The sequence below is a fragment of the Pristis pectinata genome, chromosome 5, assembly GCF_009764475.1.
Source record: "Pristis pectinata isolate sPriPec2 chromosome 5, sPriPec2.1.pri, whole genome shotgun sequence".
NCBI lineage: Eukaryota > Metazoa > Chordata > Chondrichthyes > Rhinopristiformes > Pristidae > Pristis > Pristis pectinata.
Window position 1 is genome coordinate 40,338,597 of NC_067409.1, and position 18,774 is coordinate 40,357,370.

At 40.3% G+C, this 18,774-nt stretch overlaps 1 protein-coding gene across 1 annotated transcript in view; it reads right to left on the bottom strand.

Annotated features, from left to right (window-relative positions):
* The window catches only part of LOC127570277 (V-type proton ATPase 116 kDa subunit a 1-like), a 68,241-nt gene that overhangs the window by 16,925 nt on the left and 32,542 nt on the right, over nt 1-18,774 (bottom strand). Inside the window, 2 exon segments of the mRNA XM_052015655.1 lie at nt 15,062-15,212; nt 17,689-17,901. Coding sequence (XP_051871615.1) covers nt 15,062-15,212; nt 17,689-17,901 — 364 coding nt within the window.

Genomic DNA, 18,774 nt, shown 5'->3' on the forward strand with positions numbered 1-18,774 from the left:
CTTTGGCAGGAGGTGAGCTTTTTCAATGGCACAGACTAATTGTTTACCCTATAGTATTGTCTCTGATGGTGCTCTTGCCATCTGTGGCAATCCTGAAATCTACAGAGCTGTGACACAGTCTCTGAAACTGACAGATGTACTGGTGATAACTCTGGGTGCTAACACTGCCCTTGACACTAACACTGCTCCAGCTGCTCCATCAGTGACTAGAATGGCCGCATTGTGTGTGCTGGTTCAATGCCTTTGCATTTTCTGTAGCTGTTAATCATTTCTTCATTGAACTGTTTGAAGTTGATATGTTTCATCATCTGTTTGCAAAAGTAAAGCCTTTTAAATCTACCATGATGAGAAAATAACTCAAAAGCCTTGAAAGAGAATGATAGTAGTGCATGCATTTGAATATCATAAAAGCAACTATTTCTGATTCTAAAACCTGTGAACACCTTACTTACTGAAGCTATTAATTCAAACCTGTTCCAGTAGGTTACTTAATTAGAAATCTAGCAATTGACTGATTCCGTTCAGTCACATACAATTTGGCTAATGTGTGCTTTTATGACTGGAGGCATATAGAGAAGCTAGTTAAAATTAAATGTATTTTCCTGTGATTTATAACAAATGAAATTTTGGTTTACAACTGGCAAACTAATCTCTGCAGCTTAACAAACAAAAATAAGCACAATTACATACTCCCATTTATTATTTTGCACCGACAGTAAATCGTCCCTTATTGAATTTGTGATTAATTGTTTATTAGGGTCTGTTATAAAATACAGCCATTGTAATAAATATAGATATATATTAAACTATCTAATTCCCACTTTCCATCATGCTGCTGATTCTGAAGGTTCACATAAAATCCTTTTTTGGTTCTCATACTCAGAAATTTAATTGCATTCAATTATATTTTTATTCTACGTAATTTTTCTGTGAATGCCTGTCAAATGCAAAAGGTTGACACACAAAGAGCTGTGAAAAGGTTGCAGCTGGACACTCCTTTATCAACTTATATTTCTTATTTCTGATTAGATTACAATAAAAGTAAATAATGCCTCCTGAGGCTGCAACTGGGTCACATGATTCTCCAGGTGCAGGGAATCAAGGCAGCTTGGGGAACTCATCTTAAGAAAGCGAATGTGGATGTATACTGCGAGCCTCTGATTATTGCTGCATCCATTTAATCCGATACTTCAGGACACATTTTGCTACAGCACAACTTCATTTCACATAACTCTTCATGTTTAATGGCAATTTTATAAGTTATTTCACTGGGTGGAAAGGGGTAGTTGGATGCACACTGCTCCATTGCTGTTGTGTTCTTGAAGCCAATGGGACCCTCTTTAAAAAAAGTCCTGAACCATGTGGCATCAATAGGACCCTGACCTAATGTTCAGGGAAAAAAGTGAAAGTGTTGCTCAGCACTGCTGGGCAGTGGGGGCATGAACCAAAATTTGGAAGAGCTATTTAAACAGAACACTACTCTGGAAGTGGTGGGATCCTAAAAGTCTGCTTGCAATTCATCGGGCAGGATTTTGTTTACAAAAGTGTTTTGACTCTGAAATCCCTACTCTGAAAAGACTCTGAAATCCCTATGTTTCTATTGCTTTCTTTTTCAAAGTATTCAAGAAGCCTAGGAAGGTGTATACAGAACACTCCATAGTCATGATTCATCCTGGTTGTGCTCCTCTGATTGGTGGGGCAGCCTTGGGTTGGGAATTGTCACTTCCACTCTATCCCCTGATAACAATGACCACAATTTAACCCAATCTCCTACATCCTAATCACTCTCTCCTTGATCTTCGATGCCTGGCTGGTTCTGTGTCTGCTTTGTAGATGTAGGAACACAGATACATAGAATACAGGAGCATGAGTAGTCTGTTCAGTCTTTCTAGCAGTTCTGCCATTCATGGCTGTTCCTCTACAGGCCCTCCCTGGGATATAGACACCCTGTATGTATGAACAAGTATTTGGGAGACAAGCGGGATGGATGGGGATGGATTTGCTGGCTGCTGCGGGACTGCAGGCATCTTCTGCTGGGTGGGATTGGGGCATTTCTGCGTGCCTTCTCTACCTACCATTTCCACCCCCTCCTCCCCGAGCCACAACGATTGGGGGCTGGGTCGAGCCGAGCAGAACTGGGAGCGTTGAGCAGACTCACTTGCTCACTCACTGAGTCAGTGAAGCCAACTGGCGGCTGCTCGTCCCGTGCCTGCTCATTCTCAGCCATGAATCAGCCATGAACGAATGGCGGATCAGACTTGATGGGCCAAATGGCTTAATTCTGCTCCTATGTTTTATGGTCTTATGGTCTCTCCCATCACATCTGTTTCTGTGATGTCTCCCATACACTGTTTTTGTTCATTTCCGACTTACGAACAGTTGGAGTTATGAACAGTTTTCAGTAACGGTACCTTATCACAACCTGGGGGCTGCTTATATCTCAATATGATATTCTTGTTTTTTTCTCGTACCCCTTGAAGCCATTTGTATCTCAAAATCTATCAGTCACCAAGTTAAATACAGTATATGCAGTAACTGTGATGTACTGTGCTGCTGCTGCAAAAAGATAATTTTCATGCCATTTATATTCCGTGTATGTACACCTATGATAATAAACTTGAACTTGACTTTGTCTCCACTGCTTTCTGTGGTAGAGGTCACCTTCTGAGTGAAGAAATTTCTCCTCAGCTCAGTCCTAAATACCTTCCCCTCTATCTTGACAGTGTGACCCCTCATTCTGAATGTCAGCACTCCCCCAACCACTTCACACCAGGAAAGACATCCTCCCCACATCCAATCTGTTTAGTACCATCAGAATTTTGTATGTTTTAATGAGAGTCCCACTCACTCTTCTAACTGCTGGTCAATGCAAGCCTCGTCAACACAATCTCTCTCTGTACAACAGAGCTGCCATTCCAGGAACCAGTTTGGTGAACCTTTGTTGCATTACCTGTGTGGCAAGTGTATCGCCTCTTAGATTAAGAGACCAAAACTGCACACAAATTTCCACGTGTGGTCTCACCAAGGCCCTGTATAATGGTAACAAGACATCGTTGCTCCTGTATTCACAACCTCTTACAATGAAGGTCAAGCATAGCATTTGTCTTCTTAACTGCTTGCTACACTTGCATGTTTGCTTTCAGTGACCAGCGTACAAGGTCAACCGGGTCACTTTAAACTTCAGCATTTCCCAATATTTCATCATTTATGTGATACTCTGCCTTTCTGTTTTTCCTACTAGGTGGAAACCTTTACGTTTATCCACATTATGCTGCATCTGCCACGTTCTTGCCTACTCACTCAACTTATCTAGATCACCTTGAAGCCTCTTTGCACCTTTCTATCCAGAAAGTCCATAACATTGCCACAATTGTGAGTAGCTGGGGCCAAGCCCTGAGGCCCCTGTCCCAATCCATGCTGGGCTCCATTACCTGCGTGGGCCCCTCCTGCTGCACAGTCACCAGTGCAGTGATGTCTGGGACCTAACATCCTGCAGGGCCTGCAGTTTGTGTGCTCGGTGGCTGTCCTGTGAGGGAATGTGGCCATCCAGAAATGGGTCTTCCCAATTTTTTACACAGTTATGTTTTAATGTTAAAAAAGGAGTAATGTCTAATAATCCCCAACTCTGACCTTTGGACAGGTACATGGATAGGAAAGGTTTAGAGGGATATGGGCCAAACACAGGCAAATAGGACCAGCTTAGATGGGAATTTTGGTTGGCATGAACCAGTTGGGCCGAAGGGCCTGCTTCTGTGTTGTATGATTCTATGACTAAAAATCTAGACTAAAAATCTGCTGGAAGTACAAGGATGATGATTAAGTTTTTTTGATTATTTAACTTTTGTTCGTTTTGTACAAGCTTATAAAAGGGTAGATTATTCTCCAATTTGTAATTCACTTAAGGGACTGCATGCAATACAGGATCCCTTCAGATGCTGATGGGGTTATAGTTTATTTCCAGCATTTACTGTTTTCAGTTTTAAACTTGTATCACATTGTTTTAACTAGTAAGTACATTAGGGGCTGTTCCCACACAATGAACAATGTAGTTATCCTGTTTTCACTGCAGTACCAATATGCTGTTGGGAATTTCAGTCATATAACGCGAGCTCAGCCATCTGTAGTGCAGCATGCATGTTCACTAGTTCACTCTGTCATCTGGGATTCCCCAATGTAGCGTTCAAATTCTCCTTTCAGCTGAATTAATGGGGCCCACTATGAAAGGACACAGCACCCTGCCAGGAAATTCTTTAAGCTCTTTGTTCAGACTTAATGTGGAGTGGAATCTGATGCAACCAGAAAAAAAAGCTACCTCCAGATCATGAAATGTTTGTCATTTCACTGCTCTCTTAAAATAAATGTGTTATTTTATGGTAACTGAAATCAGATAATGTTTTTTTCTTATTTTCATAATGTATATTAGAGCAATACAGTTTTTCAAAATGGTGGATACTTTTAAGGGGCATTGTCATCGAAAACTTTGGCCAAGCCAGGCAGATACTTTGCCCATTTTCAGTTGGCAGTGCAACCAAAGAGCAACCCAAAACTAAGGCTTTATTTCTGTGGGGACAAAGGACCAGGGGTATTCATGAAGTGCACAAGCACAGCCTGGGTCATGGCCATGCTGAGTACCTCCCTTCCATGCAAACTAAACCCCCTCCCCATCTCTGCTTCTACAGGTCGTGTTGACCTTAGGGTACCTGCCTGGCACTAAACTTGGCACTGGTCGCCTGAAATCCATCAAATGTACATATATGAGACCAAGGTCTCAAAATGAACAAGGTCGATGTTGGGCTACAGGTGGGCTGCCTCTGCTGGTTGACTGCTCGAGAGTCAAGGCCCAGAAGCTGAAGATTAATGCATAAACTGATTCAATGTACTGTGGATGGAGTGCAGTGCAGGGAGATCTTTGACAAGAGCCTATATATACAATAACAGTAAGTTATACACTCACAAGCTGCTTGCATGGTACACGATTCTGATAGGAGTGACATGTACCTTTCTTCTCTGCTAAAATGCAAGTGATGGAAGTGCAGGAGACCATCAGGACTTCTGTCCATTGATTTCTGGACTCCAAGGAAGTGGGAACATCTGTGATTGGCCAGCGAGAAGGACTTGAGTTAGAGGACCAGCCACAATTCTACAGAATGGTGGGATGTCCCCGAAGCCTCTAGAGCCTACTCCTGTCTCTATTCCTTATGTTTTTATTTTTTTGTACTGTAGCATGCAGGTAAAGCAACCCAGTTTTCAGCTACTGAGATCTAGCAGGCGATGGAAGTAAAAGATATACTGGTTGCATTTGAATGTGATCAATGAGCTGCTGGTGCTGGATGGGAGCTGGCAGGCAGTGGAAACTCTGGCCATCGCACTGCCCCTGTGGCTTCAGTGGTTGTGGCGTGAGAGCAGAGGGGATGGAGCTGTGAGGTGATGCTGAGCAATGACCAGCAGGGTCATGCACCTCCTGGGCCCAGGTAAATCAGTGGCACTGCTGCCCTGTCACCTTCCACATAGTGCCCTGGCTTGCACTAGGCTGGTTAGATTGTATTACGCTCATTTCCATCAGGCAAATTAGGTACTTCGGTCCATGAAGCATAAATTCCATGGAGCATTTGATGAATGTTCTAATAAACATTGACTACTTAGTTTCAAAGCAGTTACATGATTTAAATTGGTGTCTACATTCTCTGGAACTTCCAGCCAGTTGAGACCAGCTTGAAAGTTGAGTTGGGTGCACACTGTGAGGCTCATGGGGAATAGTGTTTCAGTTTGAAGAGAGCAACACCCTCCCTGCAAGATTAGGTTTCACTTAGTGAAACAAGAGGGCTTAAAATGGCAGAGACATAAGCTGCAGGAGACCCTGCAAGAACAATCATCATGCTGACAAGATCTACTAGGAAAGAGCTTCATGGAAGGCTGAGTACATCAGTTCCGAAGAGTGAAGATGCTGCTTTGAGCAGAAGTACTGTCAGCTGTGGCAATCAAATTGTATTTCACCTCAAGCCTTCACAGTTTTAATGAAATTTGTTTGGTTCTATGAGCTAAGGTGAATTTTTCATTAATCACATGATTTAATAATAAACCAATACCAATACCAAATTGATGCTCATAAACACCCAGATGATTCCCAATAGAGCTATGATTAAGATGCTTTTACTTTGCTGTTATGTTCTACACTATAGTCTAACCACAATTTGAAAATACAACCATGTGTAGATTGTTGATGTTGGTGGATAGGAACTGAGGCCAGCATGCTCCATGTTCTCATCCTTGTCAATCAAATGGGACGAGATAGCAATAAATTTCCTGGTACTGTGCCTCTCCAAATCGTGGACATTGACACCAAAGCAGAAGCTTTCCATTCTTAATCACCCACAATTATATCTTGTAGAGAGGAGTTATTACTTAGAATGAAATCACTGTCAATGGGTCTATCAGGCTAGAAAATTTGCAGAAACCAGAAATGTCATGTAATTACACTCAGCAGCAATATCTAGAGTACCGTCATGTTCTATCTTTGTTTAGCATATAAGCAGCTTTATTAATCAGACATCCATTTGTTATCTGTATGCAGTCTGTTTAATGGAATGACAATTAAAGCTTTAATATTCCAGATGAGATCATTGATAATTTGCCGTCCTTACTAATGCTTATCTCGGAACAATTAATCTAATCTTAAATAAAATGAACCTCAAATGTTAACTCTTCTCTCTACAGATCCTTCTTGACCAGCTGGGTATTTCCAGGATTTTGCATTTTTATTTCCAGCATGGATGCAGGAGGATTCCAGCTGGGTCCAAGAGGAAAGTTAGATCTCATGGGATCCAGGGAGATCTAGCTAATTGGGTAAGGAATTAGCTTGATAGTAGGAAGCAGAGGGTGATGGTGGAAGGTTGTTTCTTGGGCTGGAGGCTGTGACTAGTGGTGTTCCCCAGGGCTCGATGCTGGCCCATTGTTGTTTGTCATCTACATCAATGATTTGTACAAGGCATGGTTAGTAAGTTTGCAGGTGACACTAAAATAGGTAGTGTTGTAGACAGCGAAGATGGTTATCAGGACTCACAGAGGGACCTTGCTCAGCTGGGTAAGTGGGCCAAGGAATGGCAAATGGGGTTCAATTCAGATAAGTGCGAGGTCTGGCATTTTGGGAAGACAAATGAGGACAGGAGTTTCACAGTGAACAGTACGGCCCTGGGGAATATTGTAGAACAGAGGGATCTAGGAGTACCAGTACATGGTTCCCTGAAAGTGGTGTCACAGGTACACAGGATGGAGAAGAAGGCTTTTGACACTCTGGCCTTCATCAGTCAGGACACTGAGTTCAGAAGTTGGGATGCTATGCTGCAGTTGTACAAGACATTGGTGAGGCTGCATTCGGAATATTGTGTTTTGGTCACAATGCTATAGGAAAGATACCAATAAGCTGGAAAGAGTGCACAGGAGATTTATGAGGATATTGCTAGGAGTTATGGAGAGAAGTTGAGCAGGTTGGGACTTCTTTCATTGGAGTGTAGGAGAATGAAGGGTGATCTTATAGAGGTGTATAAAATTATGAAGGGCATAGATAGGGTGAATGCACACAGTCTTTTCCCCAAAGATGGGGGATCAAGAACTAGAGGGCATAGGTTTAAGGTGAGAGGGAAGAGATTTAATAGGAACCTGAGGGACAACTTTTTCACCCAGAGGGTGATCCGTATATGGAATGAACTTCCAGAGAAAGTGGTTGAGGCAGGTACATTAACAACACTTAAAAGGATCTTGGACAGGTACATCGATAGGAACAGTTTAGAGGGCTATGGGACAAAGGCAGGCAAATGGGACTACCTTAGATGGGAATCTTGGTTGGCATGGATGAGTTGGGCTGAAGGGCCTTTTCCATGCTGTCTGATTCCATGACTCCATGACCCTATCAGCAATATTTTGCTTTTACATTAATCTAACCTCTATGTCCATTCATGCCAATGTTTTGTGCTAATTAAATATGAAATTGAAAGCAATGTCCCCCTTTCTTGCATCCAAAGCTCTGCATTGACAGCTCCTTTGGACAAGTTCAGGTTTCTTCACTGTCCATATAAGTAGCAGAGTATGAAGATCCAAAATGTTAAATAAAGACTTTGAAACTTGGAAGCCAATGTTTATTAGAACACTCATCAAATCCCTTTGTGGCTTCACCACTCCCTGTCTTTGCACCTTCCTCCATCACTACAACCTCCAAGATCTCTGCACTCATTTCAGTTCAGCCTCTTGATCACTCCTGATTTGTATCACTCCACCACTGACTCCCTCAGTCCCGGAATTCATTCTCTGGACTCTCTGCCTCTCTATCTAGCTCTACTCCTTTAAAACAACTCTTAAAATCTACCTCTTGAAACAAGCTGTTTGTCATGTGCCCTGACTTCTCTTAAGGCAGCTTGGCATCAAATGTTGTTTGAGGATATTTGTATGAAGTGCCTTGACATCTATAATTATTTTAAATATGCTGTATGAAAGCAGCTATTTGTTGATGATGTAACTGAGGCAACAACTTCCTAAAGATATTGAGGCAGAGTTGCCACCGTGAGTGCAATTACCAGCTTGGGGCCAAGTTGCATTTGAAATTGCCTGTCCTGATGAATTGAGTCCTGATGAAGGGTCTCAACGTGCAATGTCGACTGTTTATTTCTCTTCATAGATGCTGCCTGATCTGCTGAGTTCCTGCAGCATTTTGTGTGTGTTGCTCCAGATTCCAGCATCTGTAGAATCTCTTGTGTCTTTGAAATTGCCCTGGTCTTCTGTAGTAAAGTTATGGCTGAAGTTTCTGCTGAAACTCATTTGCATAATCATACAAGTAAATTCTTCCATGAAATGGAGCAATTGGGGTGATTGAAGAGTAGACCAGCTGTCCTGGAGAGGAAAAGGAATTATTTTTGGTAGTGGCTCTTCACTGGAGGTGACTGAGATGGCAGAGAGTGGTCAATGGATAATGAAGGCAGGTGAATATAATGGCTGAATAATGTGTCTATAATGTTGAAAGATCTCAAATGCAACTTTGAACTATCAGGCAAATAATACATTTCGTATGCTTTGTATTAGAATTCAAACATTGCTTTTTTTCTATTTATCATCATTGTCATTTTTTATGCATTGCTTCAAATCCCAGCACTAGTTGTATACTTGGACTGATTTGTAGGGCATTTTGACTGTTTTGCAGTAAGTGTGAAAAAACTAATTGGAATTGATGTCCAGTTCAAAAGCAGCCACTGCTTCTGTCAGCAGATCAAGGACAACATTAGCAGCAGCTGGGGCAAAGTCATATCACTGAATATGGAAATTGCAGAGGAAAACAAGAGGAAAATCATGCTCTGGGACATAATTGTCATGGTCTTTAACTTTCAAGAGAGTCAGTGTATTTAGTGATGGGTTTAATAATATTAACACTGTGGATGGGACTTCCTCATGGTAGCTGCCACCGTGCTACCAGATGTTGTCTGGAAGTGAGGTGGAAGTCACGTTGTTGACTCTCTGGTCTGAGACTGAACTGACAGTTTGGAATGAAACTTTAGACATTCTAGAGGTAATGATTTGAATTGAAACAGGTTGTTGAAACAGCTGACGAATCGTGTGGTGTCTGAAGTGGGACGGAATAGTAAACTATGTTTCTTGGATCATTTCAGACCAGAAAGGAATATCATGGAAATGTGAAGAAAATGGCACTGAGGTGGGGAACTTTTAAGGAACTTCTGGATAGATGAACCAAGATGGGCTGACTTCCTTTATTAGTATCATGATCTTATTTACCAGGATCACCTAAGTTCCAGTCAGTCTCTATTAAGTGAAGTGTCAAGAAAATTAAAAATATAAGTAACGAATAAGAGATATTGGCCTAACAATTTTATAGGGGAGATTCTTTTGTGAAATGTGTGATTAAATAGAGGAGTAAAATTGATCAGAGTGTGATCAGGGCAAAGTGCATGATGTGAAGCACATGTGATCTCTCTCCCCAGTCAGTGGTCAATTAACATTTCTCCTTTGTGATTAAATCACAGATATAATATAGATATAGATGACTGATTTAATAAACATTCAGTGTGGACCTTGCAGAAAATGAGTAAAGTGCTGGACCTAAGTGATTTAAAGAAATAATTTACAGGAGGATTGCATTTAAAGTACTTGAAGATGCATGGGATGTTACAATCATCGTACGGCTGTGAGTCTTAGTATTGTTCTCCTGGGCTTCCAACATGAACAGGAGCGAGAGGACAGGGGTCAGAGTCAAGGCTGGTTTCCTGGGGGAGAGGGGAAAAGGAGGAGGGAGACTGTGCCTCAAGTATCTTCAAAGAGACAAAAGTCTAGCTCAATTGTTTGATGAATAATGCATCTGGAAGCCAAGATTTTCAAGTGATAGCAGAGACCTTTTACCTTCTGCAAGAGATCTACTCACCCATCTGTGGCAGGATTGCCCTGAATGTAGAGTTTCAGGTAATTAATGGCCTGAACTCTCTCTTATTTGTAGACAGGTCAGATAGGCTTTCAGGCAGGACAGACAATTCCCTACCTTCTTGAAGTGCACTTACATCAGCCTTTGTTCATAGACTGCCCCATAGTAGTCCTCAAGTGATGCAGAACTGGTGTGTGACCTTGGCCTCTGGGAAAATGACACACAATCTGACTCTTTTCCCCTCAGCCTGACAAATGCCACCCCTGTGGAGTGATTGACCCCATGCCCACCACACCCCTTAACATCTGTAAACTGCTAAATGTGATCTGGTGGATTTGAGCTTTCAGATATGGTGAGATGATCCTTTCTTCCTCCTCTCACTCTTGAGTTTGAACCATGTGTATATTATGAGGCAGAAGGAATTGCCAGATAAGGATAAAGAGTGATGTGAAAGGGTGGCCAGTAGCCAAGGGTGGATTGAGGATGATGGTATGATCATATCTAATTCACCTTCTCATATCACACCTTCTCCTCATCTGGCAATTTCTACCACACAACATGCTCAAGTTAAAATATGTCCCTCTTTCCCACCTCTCCTCTCACCATGATTGCTCCCTTATGCATTTATTATTTCACATACTCAAAATGTATCATGTTTGGCATCTTCAAATTGTACAAGTTCTCATATGAGGTGTGTGTGCAAAATATCAAGCACTACCATCACTGGGACAAACTGGCATTCTCCCAGGCAGCTTCCATCAAATGCAACCTGTTATGAGCCAAAGTCTCTAGCATTTTGATTTGATTTGTTGGCACTTATGGCACTTCTCTTTAACCAATATCTGATAAACAATACGAAGAGAAATGAAGCATCAAAGAGCCAAAGATAGCACATGACATTCTAGTGGCTTCTGGTAGAAAGCTTGAACTGATACATGTGAATTTAAATCAAATCAATATTTAATCACTGCTCTCCAAATTTCTTGAACTTAGTACATTAACTGACACTGAGACTTTAAATGCAATAGAACGTTGTAAGCAGCAGTTTGTTAGACACAATAACCCAGAACAAATAGTTTCAGATAATGGATTTATATTGCAGAAATAAACCTATATTCCTGGAAATAGAACAGCAAGTTCATGAAATACATCACTATTAATATGCAATTCAGCTGCAAGTCAAGATGAAGAAGAAATACAGTACGAACTGTGGATCTCCATCACTCACTGGCTGACTTACAACACAAATGGCAACCTGCTCTCAAACCTCTCCATTTTTAAGAACTCTTCCATTTAAGAACAGTTTAAATAGATTTGTTAATAAAAATGGTAATTAAAAAAAGAGCATTAAAAATGTAAACTGAAATAAAATAAAGAAAATGTCTTATCCTAAACTTACCTTTGTAATGAAGGGCAGTAACCTTATTCAAATAGATGGGGTCAGAACCAGAAGGAGATGTTACTACCGATCCGCACTGACTGTGGTCTCTTGTATACCAGCTGTGGCTGCTGTAACGCTGAGGGACTGAATGCAAGGTGCCTCCAATCCTTCAGCGTAGTCTGTTCAGGGGCTGCTGCTAAACTCAGTGATGAATACAGCGGATTGAGTGCAAGGTCTGATGTGTGGGCATCCAACCCCCAACACATCTCCGACTTCTGTGTTACAGTGCACCTATAAGGAAACTGCAGGCCCTTGAACTTTGAATGGTGGATGGTTGGTGATTGCCTCTGGGACCATTGCTCACATCAGAGCTTGACCTGACCCAATAAGTAAATAAAGGATGTGCTCTGACCGAGGATGGTTGTTCATGAATTCACTACTACCGAGAGATACAGCGGGAGTGCGGAGGCATGTGAAGCATCAAGAAAAACTAAGAAACATTTGATACAAAACTATTTATCAGGTGTTATGTAAAAAATGAACAGCTAAAATGTAACAGAAAAGACTTCATCTAAATATCTGAAAATTTGACTTAGTGAGAAAGGAGTGGATTGAAGAAACTAAAGTAATGGAGCATGAAACTAAATCTGAGATTGGAATAGTGAACTGGAATGAGGATACTCATGCAGTAAATAAAAGCAGCCATACAGTTTAGAATAATGCATATTAGTATGGTAAAATCTAATGTTATTGCTGTTGAAAGGTTCTGTCAATAATGAGGGTCAAGGACGGCAGACAATAAAAAACGCCCATTTGCTCTCTAAATCACACGCTCACAAATATGTAACAATTTCTTCATCATCGCCAGGTCCATATCCTGGAACAGTGTACCAATAGAATTGCGGGAGTACATTCACCAGAAGAACTACAGTAGTTTAAGAGATGGATCATCATCACCTTCTCAAGAGCAGATAGGGATGGGCTCACATCACCCAAAATAAATAGATAAAAGATTTAAAAATATGTAACTTATTTGCAGTGAAAATTTTCTGTTACAGGCTATCCCCGGGTAATGAATGTGCTCCATTTTTACAAACACCCTACTTATGGACATCCCCAACATATGACTGAGCTCCCATAATATTATTAAATTCAGAAGTCCAATGTATGTACATACGTTTGTTCCTACAGACAGCAGAACTAGTTTCCTCTGTCTCTCTTACTTCTTGTAATTGTTCTTTCTTATCAGTCTTATCTTCTTTTGATGCCACTCATTACAATACTGTGGATGTATGGTTACCATATCAAGTGTGTATTTTCTGACTTATGGACAAAATTGACTTACAGACAGAAGATAAGACTGATAAGAACAATTACTAAAAGTAAGAGAGACAGAGGAAAGTAGTTCTGCTGCTTGTAGGAACAAACGTATGTAGGTACATTGGACTTTTGAATTTAATAATACTATGGGAGCTCAGTCATATGTTGGGGATGTCCATAAGCAAGGCGTTTGTAACCTGGGGATGGCCTGATTAATACATTAGTACCTATAAATCATTGTTATGCCATTAGTTTGTTTCTGAATGCATTGGACCAGATAATTTTATTATGTGCATATGGGCAATAACAAGTCAATAATATTGGGTATAATGTTCCAGGATCTGGACACAGAGGTGATGAAAGAATTGTGATAAACTTCCAAGTCTGTGACTTGGCTAGGAGCCTTGTGTTCCTATGTGCATGCTGACCTTTTGCTTCTAATTCACTGATTTTAAAGGCGATACCTTGGGAACTAACTGCAATGTACTTTGTACATGATAAGGACTACTGCAACAATGTGTCAGTGGTGGAGGGAATGAACATTTTTGTGATTGATGGGGTGCCAATCAAGAGGGCTGCTTTGTCATTGATCGTAATGGAATAATCCCCAGGCAAATGGAGATTATTACATTACACTCCTGATTTGTGCCTTGTAGATGGTGGAAAGGCTTTGGGGTGTCAGGAGATGAGTCATTTTTTGCAACTTCTGACCACTGTTGTAACTCCTCTGATTTTCATTTCTGTCATTCTAGAAATAAACCCCAGGTGTTTTGTTTGCATTTTATAGTCAATAGAAATAAAAGCTGATAGAGATGTAAAATGAGCTACCAATTTATTGGCACCTGCTTTGCACTAATGCACAGCCAGTAACACGCAATGACCCTCTGGTCTTTATTTCATAGATAATAATGTTATTGCAACTATAATGAGTAGGTCAAATGTATTCTGGATTATGCAAAGACAAGTATTCATGTTGATACCCAAAGAAAACACTTTTGTGAGGATAAAGACTACAACTTTGCATTGTATCATTGGAGATCCCATCAATTTCCAAATCTAGCATTAAGGCTTTTGCAGGACTGGACATTAAGCTGATAATTAATTAACTCTGCAGCAAGTGACAGCTTTATATAATGTGCCGTAGTAGATTTACAGAAGTATGATAGCCAATGGACAATCAAAACAGTAAATTGGAATAAAAATGTGAAGACCAGCAAGTTCAACTAGATTTAAACATGCTCCTTCAGTCTGAATTGCTATTTACAATCACAGTTTGAATAATAGAACATAGAACTGTATAGCACAGGAACAGATCCTTCGGCCCACCATGATTGTGCCGACCATGATGCCAATTTAAACCACATCTGCCCACACATAGTCTATATTTTTCCATTCCCTGCCTGTTCACATGCCTATCTAAATGCCTCTTAAATGTTGCTATCTGCTTTGTATCTGCTTCCACCACCTCCCCTGGGAGTGCATCCCTTGCACCTACCACTCTCTGTGTGAAAAAACTTGCCACATAAATCTCCTTTTAACATCCCCCCTCTCACCTTAAAACTATGCCCTCCAGTACTTGATATTTCCACCCTGGAAAAAGACTGACTCTCTAACCTATCAATGTCTCTCATCATTTTATATACCTCTATCGGGTCACCACTCAGCCTCCAATGCCCCAAAGAAAACAACCCAAATTTGTCCAACCTCTCCTTATAGCTAACACTGTCTAATGCAGGCAACCTCCTGGTGAACCTCTTCTGCACCCTCTCCAAAGTCTCCACATCCTTCCTGTAATGTGGTGACCAGAACTGCACACCATATTCCAAATGCGGCCTAACCAAAGTTTTACACAACTGCGACATGACTTCCTGACTTTTATACTCAAACAGCTGTATACCAGCAAAAATATTAACTGTATTAAGCACAAAAAATATTAAGCACTCTACCTGGATTGACCTCGCGATAGTTTCCAACCCCATATGCATCGACAATATTTTGAAAGCCCTCAGTAAATGTGTTTGTCTTGTTATATGTTGGAGGAGTTTGCTTTGTCTCTATTCTGTTCAAAATAGGAGGCATAGTGGAACCATTCCGGACCTAGGTCAACAAAAACATGATTGGTTATGTCATCAATATACCTTAGCAAAGACTTGAGTGTAACATGCAAATAAATCGGGTATTTCTCTTTTACAATATGAATTCAGAGCCCTATTTTTTGCTTCTTTTGATAATAAGTTTTAAAGAGCTTCTGCTGTGTGTCTGAAATGTGAACAATGCCTGATAATACTGTGGTTGGGGAAGAGAGTTCGTCAAATATATACTGTCACTGCACGTGGTTATTATCCATCCAAAGTTTTGACCTTTGTCAGAGTGCAATCTAATGTAAACTCTCAGTGACGAAATAGTACTGGACTTGCATTAGCAGAAAATGAAAATGACTGGTCAAAAGGGGGCCAGCACTGCAATAATGGCATGAGCATCAGAGTGGGGGGAAGGGTGTGTTGAATTCTGTGAGTTGTTTGCCCATCCTCCCAGCTTTTGAAAGATAAATTAATGATGGTGGAGCAGGAAACAAAAAGGAGAGGACAGGAAAAATCGAATCAAATAAAAAAAAAGCCTGACTCGGGAGTTGTTTAACTGATCAGATGAGGGGCATAGTAATCAATACAGAGAAAAAATACCATGAAAGAGCACCCAGAAGGAAAATGTTAAACAATAGGAACGGTCCATCGATTAAGTTATTTATGCACAAAGCATTGCCAGCATGCCCTGTCAAAGATCAATAACTCAAGAGCAAAAAGGCCGAATTTATCTTTTTCTTTTAACTGTATTGGCTATCCATTTTTCATGAGCTGCTGTTCACATATGTGACTGGAATAAACACTGCGAGTGAACTGACTGAATAATATTAGATCTGCATGTCAGGCTGAGTATTTTGTACAGCACTTCAGACGGTTCCTTACAGAATTTAGCATCATCTATTCTTCCTAATTTAAGCACACTTTCATTTTTTTATGAACATCTCTTTCCGTTAAACTCAATTTCTACCTAGTAGGTTCAGATGAGAGTGACCATAAATGCAGCCTAAAGAATGACTACATCACTAAACCACTGTGAAGTGATCAAAACTTATCCAGCTCTTATTCACTGCGGAACGATGGTTGATCACTATCCATGTCTCACAGTACAGAGTTACTGTAGATCAGCATTCCAGCTCTTGTGCACTGTATAATGAATATAACCACTCCATATGCATGTATGGCAGCTTAAGCATCGTCAGTGATTACACACCAACTGCTCTTCGGTGCTGAATAACTCAAACCTCATACATTATAAAGTGATTGTGGTGCTTTAAATCAGCTCTCATGCACTACAGATTGACTGTCTCCCTCGTATCAAAACTGATGAAAAGTCAAAAACCTCATCTGTTTTTCTTGCTCTGTGAAGATGCTGTCTGACCTGCTGAGTGTCTTCAGCATTTTTTGTTTCCTATTTGTAGAGCACGATCCTTGTCCTCAATTAGGAAGACATAACTTATTCTTTTACAATGAGTCCACTGGTGCCTTTGTCCCTAGTCAGGCATACTGCCAGTGACATTGGTAAGGTGAGTTGTGGGACTTTTGGTGAATGGGAATTGGGACAGTGATTTCTGGATGAGTTCCTCATGGACTTACTGGGCAAAAAAGGGAGGAATAGGTTGTCTGCTCATTTCCTTCTCCTACCCCTGCTCCGCAGCTGCTCACTGAACAGCTGGAGGTAGGAGCTGTGGCCTCACCACGGCAAAGTAGATAATGCAACAGACCACCCTGAATTTTGAAACCCTAATGTTGAGTACTGTAGGGTTCCTACAGAGCAGTGGATGCACCTTTTTCAGCACGTCAGTGGTTCGCTTCACCACATTTCATGTGACAGGATCATATTTTCTTCAGTTTGGTACATTTAATTAAGTCCCTGTACCCTTTAGGTCAAATTCCTTGCCTTTGTCTTCAAAGGCTTCATAACCTGAAACCACACTATCACTAAAGCCTACTTCAACCAAATTTATGTACAGTTCCTGCCCTTCATTCCCTTATCAGTCCTTGTTGCCATTCTTCTAAACACTAGTGCTTTGTAGTTTTAAATTCCCTCTGAAATTCCCCTTACTTCTTCCAGGATAATTTTTTCCTCTTAAAAACCTTTCGCCAACACTAATCCTTTGGCATCATCCCATTTTATCAATGGTGCACAAATCCTTCTCTGTTCTGCACTTTCAGATGTTTTGAATGTGAGGAATTGTTATAATTCTTCTTTTTAAGCCTCATTAACTACAGAATAACTATATATTATATATTATTATACCAATTCTCATAAATTTCAGAATGGTTAATGACCATTAGCTCAACCTTTAAACACTGCAAACTCAAAGCTGATTGTTGGCATGATTAAAAAGACACACAGAATAATGACAGCATAAATATAAATTAATGACAGTTTTACAACAATGCTTGTAGGTCAACTGAAAATTCTCAAGGCAGTTTTAGAGTCATGAGTAAATTCAGTTTCCTTATTTGTTTGACACTTCTGAGATATTTACCGCTTCTTTTGTTAATGTGCAGTGAACTTTCTTAAGATCTGTAGCAGGACACCAGATTTCAGCTATCAAACATTTCTGGGTGATATCGATGTTACAGAGATTTAGTGTGTAATAAATTGCTTTCATCTTCTTTACTTTAACATTCCACTTGTAGAGATCCTTAGCAGCAGAAAGCAGCAAATTCTTACGGTGTTTCTCTGTCTGGACAAGTATCTGTTAGAAAAATAGAAAAAAATCCTTTTTAAATTAAGGTGCTTCTGTTGGATGCAATCTCACCAGAGTAAATAAAATGTGGTGCACTGTTATGTTATGAATTGCACCACAGAAAGGCGACTCAAATATTCTTGATTAATGTTCGGATCAATCATTCAAGAAATTATTAGGTACAGCAATGGATATACAGGTTCCTGGCCAAAGCCTGTTGAAAGCATGTGACCTCTGAGTAAACTGTACATGAATGACATGAGGCAGATTTATTAATTTCTTTTATTTTTAAATTAAAGGAAAAGTACAAATCCAAAACAAAAGGCAAAAATCCACAGATGCTGGAAATCTGAAAATAAAAACAGAAAATGCTGAAAGTACACAGAAGGTCAGGCAGGATAGCTGCTTGTGAAAATAATTGATGATACCTCAATATGTCACCATTTTAAATCACTCCTGGGAGGAAAACTGATATTTTTTTTAAATGTTGGACAGTACAACATAAACTGTATTAATTCAGCAGGTATTCAGTACAGGTCAGCCCTTAAACCAAAAGAAATGTCAAGGTTACAAGTTTTAGCACATAAGCATTTATTGTGTTTTTTCATGGGAACTGTTCAGGTCCTTAATTAAATATATTTATGTAAAGGACTGTAAGGGAAGGAGGAAATTCATTGTCAGGGCAAAGAATGTTGTCATTATTAATTCAAAATATATGTATTTAAAAATCTGGCCACTAGAGAGATTAATTTTGCTTCTGATACTTCTGAAGGTTGTTATCCCAGTTCTCACTTGGAGGATATCAACAATGAGTTGAGACTGATTGGCTGTTTCAAAACAAAATCTCACTGATCCCTTTGTTCCACTATACTCCAACCATAC